The sequence below is a fragment of the Frieseomelitta varia genome, unplaced genomic scaffold, assembly GCF_011392965.1.
Source record: "Frieseomelitta varia isolate USP_RPSP 00005682 unplaced genomic scaffold, Fvar_1.2 scaffold_1763, whole genome shotgun sequence".
NCBI lineage: Eukaryota > Metazoa > Arthropoda > Insecta > Hymenoptera > Apidae > Frieseomelitta > Frieseomelitta varia.
Window position 1 is genome coordinate 1 of NW_025109487.1, and position 7,050 is coordinate 7,050.

At 41.5% G+C, this 7,050-nt stretch overlaps 1 protein-coding gene across 1 annotated transcript; it reads right to left on the reverse strand.

Moving 5' to 3' along the window:
* Nucleotides 1-38: 38 nt before the first annotated feature.
* On the reverse strand, nt 39-6,757 carry LOC122538752 (ALK tyrosine kinase receptor-like; the record flags this gene model as incomplete). The annotated part of the gene is given in 10 exon segments (XM_043673084.1): nt 39-537; nt 1,871-2,128; nt 2,395-2,511; nt 3,014-3,239; nt 3,928-4,220; nt 4,984-5,263; nt 5,449-5,644; nt 5,751-5,852; nt 5,981-6,226; nt 6,560-6,757. Coding segments are annotated over 10 exon segments (2,402 nt in total), but the record flags the coding sequence as incomplete, so codon positions are not given.
* Between the last annotated feature and the right edge of the window lie 293 nt (nt 6,758-7,050).

Consider the following 7,050-nt stretch of genomic DNA (forward strand, 5'->3'; position numbering starts at 1 on the left):
GGAAAAAAAAAAAAAAAAAAGAAAAAAAAAGAAAAAAACGGAAGAAAAATTTTAAAAAAATTTTACCTTCTTGATCTCCATGCTGCCGGGAGTACTGGAACGCTGCGGCGGCGGCGAGAAGGCTATCTTTTCGTACGGTATCGTTCCACGGCAGAGAGCGCTCGGATCCAAACTGAGAGCGGCCTTTAGCGCGTTTTTCTTTAACATTCCATTTACGTTAGTGGCATTCGTATTTAGGCCAGCGTGACTAGGGGAGCAGGTACGTGTGTTGGGTGACGAATTCGTCGTGTCTGGCGGCGTATCGGAGGAAGCAACGATCAGAGAGTCCGAGTTGGTGTCGGTGGTGGTCACGCTCTCGTTGCCGTTTCTTTTATCCACGTCCGTCACCTCGGCCGTGCTGCTTCGACGACACTCGATATCTGTTGGACGGTTGTTTCCATTGTCTGCGATTTTTAACTTACCACTATTTTCGATGTCCGTTGAAGTTCGATGTACGCTTTTCTCATCCCGGTTCGAGCTGTCGGCGTTGTGTTTCTTCTGGAAAGTTTCGTCAGAATTCGTCATCAGATACGTACATGCGTGTCGTAAATTTTGTTTGGTGTCTTTTTCATCGCTGTTGGCCATTAATGCCGATCCTCCATGTACACAGATAATGACACACAGATAACGGAGAAACTCGATAGAGATTACGCTACGTTAACAATAAGTGAAATTTCCTTTTCAAACAGCGAGTCAACAGTGAGATTGGAGCACAAAATAACGGTGTATACAATATTTTCACGCGAATCGGAAGGGAATTTAGAAAACGGAAATTCACTAGAGAACACGTGAAAAAATGAAATTGAAGGCCATATCAATTTCGTTTTAATTTTAATATTACAAGTGGAACATTAACAGCCAACGTGTTACGAATATAATATAATAATAAATATTACACTGCTGATACAACTAGTAACATTCAGTTGAAACCAAATGACATCAAAAGGATGAAATGTTTAACATTGGAAAATATGAATTAACGAATAGCACGAATGCGAATAGTTTGCTTAAAGAAAAAAGATAAGAAAAGGAAGAAAAAGAAACACTAGCACACATGGTAGCATAAATATTTACATACGTGGTATGTAATTATTCGCACAAATACTCTGCTATTCGTTTGTTTAAATAATTTTTAATTCATCGCTACTATACGAGTTACGTTATGCTTTATATTAGTGTAAATTTGATCAAATTTAATTGAAATTCAAACTGTTTAATTAGTTTTTGTTGATAAAACGTAAGTAATTACGTGGAAAGTTCATTATTAAAATAGCAAAATTAAAAGTAAAAGTAAAAAAAGCACCACTGCTTGTGCAAATATTTGTGTCAATTTAATACGTGTCAATTTAAATTGTACCCATCTATTGGTATTGATCAAGATTTACAATAATAATATATACAGACGATAGTATCTAACTGGGTACTTGAGTAGAAATATTAACACGTTGAGTGCCGCGGAGGTCACCGGTGAGGCCACCCCAGTAACATTAATCCGCTAAACACGATTGCCTATATCGATTAGGTAACGACCGAGATTCGTGTTGGCAGCATCATTCTGGACCAGTCATGGAAAATCATTCGTGACATTCAACGTGTTAAATACGCAGTGCATATGCATAGCGAAACATCTGCTACGGTTGGAAGGACGAAAAAAAAAAAAAAAAAAAAACAATTTTCGTGAGAGAAGATCGTAAATCTCCGAAATTAGGGAAAATGATATATAAGCAAAAGAGTTTACCTAAGCTTCGAGCGATGGTACAATAAAAAGAAGGTATAGCAGAGAAGCAGAAGAGAAATGTTTCTGGTGTAGAACGCAGAATATCCAATGTACCTCTGTATGATCATTCTCGTGATTGAAATCGTCGCGACTCGCGTTCCCGCCAACGGTTTGTTCGGTTGTGTCGGACGTAGGGCCATACGGATTTCGGATCTCTGTCGGTGGCACGTTATTTCTTTCGTTCGAATTCGTTCGGTTGGCGAAATTTTCGTTTCTGGCGTTAGGGTTATTGCCGGCAATAGCTTGAGCCATACGTTGACTAGCCGATCGCGGATCGATAATTCTGGGTTGCATGTAACCACATGCGTCCAGCTATAAAAATTACAGTACATACACAGTTACATACACACCACACACACACACACACACACACACACACACACACACACACACACACAGGAGAGTTCGATGAAGAAGAAGAAGAAGAAGAAAAGGGAAAAGAGAAAGGAGGAAAATGTGTGGCGAGAGGAGAGATTGTTTTTAGAGTTTAGTAAAGCAAGTTTTCACTTGTTTGTGATATACATATGTATGTATGTATGTATGTATGTATGTATGTATGTATGTACGATAGTACTCACTTCCGACTGCACGTTGATGCATTCTGTTTCCGGATCTGGTCTCACGATGCTGACTTCACGCTCGCAGATTGGTAAAATATCGAAATTTGGCGTTGGATGTTTTATCACGTCAGGGTCCTAAGTGTAAATGTTATCTTTTGAAATCAGACGAAACATCGTTTCGAATCGTCGTCTGAAATTCGTTATTCCGACCGTGAGATGCACGGCATGGTACGCTACAAGATAAACTAATATGACAGTGACGTGTGAGAAAATCTGTGGGAAGCACACAGGGTATTGTGATCTAGCTCGAAAGAAACGTCTCTCCTCGAATCGAGGAGTATCTTAAACCTGAGTATCTTAAAAAAAAAAAGAAAAAAAAATGAGGCATTTATTTTACACGGCACGATATTTATCCGTATTCTACTAATCGCTAGTTATCGTGATTGCGTCGTAACATCGTAAGTCATTAACACGAGAACGATTCGTCGACTGATCTCGAAACGCACGTTATAGGACGTTTTACGAAACGAAACGAAATTGATTTGCACTTTTTTTATCTAATTTCGAATTTTCAACTCGACAAAGAGTCGAATCATATTTTCGATAATCTTCAGCGAACAGGTTGATAAATTTTTACCTGTAAACAGTAACCAATTCTCTCGACGATAGTGGCGAAGCTAGGCCGGTCCTCGGGTCGCGAGTGCCAACATCGTGTCATTATTCCATAAATCGGGTCGGGGCATCCCGCTGGTTTTTCCAGACGGCCCCCCAACGTTACCATCGCCATAGCTTCCCTGTTGGTACAACCGGTGTAAGGTATATAGCCAAAGGACATAATTTCCCACAGTAGTACGCCAAATGCCCTATAATTGGAGAAATTAGTCGCGTCAATAACCCCTTCATATGTATATACGACATGTATATACTTGTTGTACGTGTCTTCATTTCGGCAATGGTAACGCTTTTAATCGCAGATCATTTTAGAGAACTACCAAAGTGGTGGTCGAATGGATCAATTTATAATTTTTGTTGGATATTTTATAGACACAGCGAAACAGCGTATTTTTAAAGATTTGAATAACTTTTCGTGACACGTAAGTACGAGTAAAAGCTTGTGCGTGACAGTCCGTTGTAAAGTTTCTCCACTTTATAGACGACATCCACGCGTTCAGAACCATAAAAAGTACACGCGTGCATGCACGCGTTTAGCGTCTGCAGCGTTAAATGACAAAGAAACTTTTTTGCCATTTTTCAAAAGAACCATTAGGTTTTTTGCAATCTGTGGAAAAGTTTTACCTTCGTGACGAGTAGAGTACAGTGGAAAAAGGAAAAGGAAATTTTCCGACCCTGAAATTCTTTAGGAAATTCTTTCTTTATACACATATATATATATATATATTCCGATTCGAGTCGAAAGCGAAGACAGCGTTCATCTATGACAGCTACGGACAGCTACGGACAAGCTTTTCTTTCCACCATCGCTGTACGTAATGGTATGTACGATGGGTTAGGTTTGGGTTAGGATTGAAAAGGGTTATTTCCAAGTCTCACCAGACGTCGGTCTTGGTAGTGAATATCCCGTCCAAGAAACTCTCCGGTGGCATCCACTTGATCGGCAACATGGCCTTGCCTCCCTTCCTGTAGTAGTCGCTTCTGTAAATGTCCTTGGCCATCCCGAAGTCGGCAATTTTCACTACCCGGCCGGGTCCTTTGCACGTGAGCAAACAGTTTCTGGCAGCGATGTCTCGATGAATGAACCGGGCCTCCTCCATGTACTTGCAACCATTGGCCACGTCGTAGCCGCACATTATCAGATCCTGCATCGTCAACGACGTCGGCCGGTCCTGCCAAAACAGGAATATACCATAGGCATGCAGCCGAATGATGACGACCAGAGCCAAAAGTTTACGGCTGTGCCTGTTGTAAATTGCAATCGAGAACGACAGACATGTAGTCGACGGAAGATAATGAAACGGAGAATGATACGAAGAAGACACGATAGAAGAAGAAGAAGAAGAAGAAGAAGAAGAAGAAGAAGAAGAAGAAGAAGAAGAAGAAGAAGAAAAAGAAAGAACAAGCGTTGGGGAGATGGCACCCGATAAATAATAAACCGTGTAGAGAAGCTCGATAGTACAATAAAATTCACATTAAAGGAAAGATATAAAACAGATGCAAAGCATCTTCGAGCCTTTTAGGAAATCCCCTGCGAAATAGGACCCAGAAGGAATAAGGGTTGCTACGTCGAGGTAAGATCAAACGATACTCGAAAGTGGAGATTAACGAAATTAAATTGGATTTAATTCTATGCGAGCTGTCGAACGAGTGAGTCTGTCGGACGAGCTGCAGCGCGTTTAAATAATTGTCGAATTGTACGAGTGTGTATGTAATCGTATGAATAATTACACTACAACTGTATATGTATACTATTTATAGTTATAGGTAGCTGGAAATCGAATGAAAAAAAATCAGTATTCTCAACAGAGTAAAAATGAGTTTGTTGGATGGAGCTTGCTACTATGTGTGGAGTATTATTATAAATGAGTGTTGCTTCGGTTATTATCCAGCGATGATTATGACGATGATTTGATGCGAAGAAAGGCTATTTACCGCGCGTGGTCTTTCCTCTCGAAGAAAATTCTTCAAATTCCCGCCGGCAAGCAGTTCCAACACAATGTATTTTGGATTCTTGTCGAAAGACACGCCGATAAAATGTACGATGTTAGGGTGATTAAACTTGCTCATAATCAGCGCTTCCATCATGAAATCTGCTTCGGTTTGAGGCATGGACAAGGAGGGTATGGTCTTGACGGCGATGGGGTGTTCTTCGTTGCGTCTGTATTTGTACACGCCTTGAAACACTTCGCCGAAAGCACCTTGGCCAAGGGGTCTACCAAAAAAAAAAAAAAAAAAAAAAAACACAATTACGTGGATCGATTCGGTGGACATGAAGCTGTCTGTAATTCGTCAATTTATTAACAATTTGCGTAACGAACAAACAAATTCTTGGTCTTTGATTCGATTCGAGTCGATCATCGACTGAAAATTGCCATTGAATTTACCAATGGTACTTACTTTACCAAAGTGATACACTCGCGAGGTATTTGCGGCAAATCTTTGAAGCTGTAGAGGTTCCCAGCAAACTCGTAATTGGGATTGAACTCGGTCATCATGGTGTCGGAAACGGCGCGCAGAGAGGTTAATTCGGTACCGTTGCCAAACATTACTTGTCGTCGTTGTAGAAGCGCCTTTCGACTTTGATAACGATTATCTATCGAAAACAAACAACAACACGTGACGTTTACGAATCGAATTGTAATTTCACGTTGTGTAATTGTAATCGAAAGTTTATCGAAAAGTTTCAAAAAGTTTCTTACAAAGTAGTAGGCAAACGGCGGTGAAAGCAAAGAGTAGGCCAATGCTTGCAGCTATCAGTAAAATCATGTACGTTTGATGCGTGACCTTTGATTCGTTGGCCACTGTAAATGAAACGATTGTCACACGTATGGAAAATTTGGTGAAAAAATCAAAGTTGCTACAAGTAGAAAAGATATACGGAGAGAGAGAGAGAGAGAGAGAGAGAGAGGGGTTTACATAGTTTACTCACTAACGCAAGATATCGAATCGTTGCTCAAGAACCAGCCTGGAGGGCAGAGACACTTTGTCTCGCTGAGATGCCGATCGAGAGAGACGCAACGAAAATCGCAACCGCAACCGCTGATAGCTGGAATGATGTAAACTTCGCCAGGTCCGTGGTTTATCGCTGGCTGGAAGTGAACGTGCGTAAGTTTGTTGGTAGCGTAGGAGTAACCGCCTTCACCGTTACCCAGTTCCTTGTGTCCGGTGTTACCACCTGGTAATCACGACAATTGTCGAATTGTCGATAAACGAGGCAAGAGCTTAGAAGAATGATCGATCCGTCGATCGATTGATTAGATCAGATTGATTCTAAAGTTTCGAATGAACGCTTGAAACGCACGCACGACTCGTGGCTCCAGGCAGTAGCCCCCAGAGTCAAGTGTCCGCACTTTTAAGCTTCATCTGCTCTACCAGCTACTTTGTATGTCACGCAGACGCTTATGACATATAAAACGAGCGTCCTCCGTTTCCGGTCCCGAACCGGTGGGCGACTGTGTCGCCTAACTACTGGGGACTACTGCGCATTATTATTGTCGCAATTAGTTACCTATGTAACCACCGCCACCGCCTCCTGTGAGACATCCACCACCTCCGCCACCGAATCCTCCGTTGCCGTGAGTCTGATTTTCAGGACTGCAACCGATTCCCCCTAAGCCACCTTTGACCAGGGACGCGCCGACCGAGGACGATCGAGCCGAAACGCTGTTTGACGACTCGTTCCATCCGCCGCCAGGGCCACCTAGGTCTACGTCACGTTATTTACGTTATTTACGTTATTTACAACATTTACGATCAACGCAACGACGCTTCCTTTCGAAGCTGCCAGCTGCAACTACGAATACGTGTATACTAAGCGTAAAAAGAGAAAAAAAGAAAAAGACGGTCCACCGAGCGGTGAACTTTAACCGTCCGACGTGGCTTCTTATCAAATAGCTCCGTGGCTATGTTCTAATATTAATAAAATTCCTAAAAACGCAGCAAACTCTGACTCGTTTTTTTTTTTTTTTTTTTTTTTTTTTTTTTTTTTTTTTTTTTTTT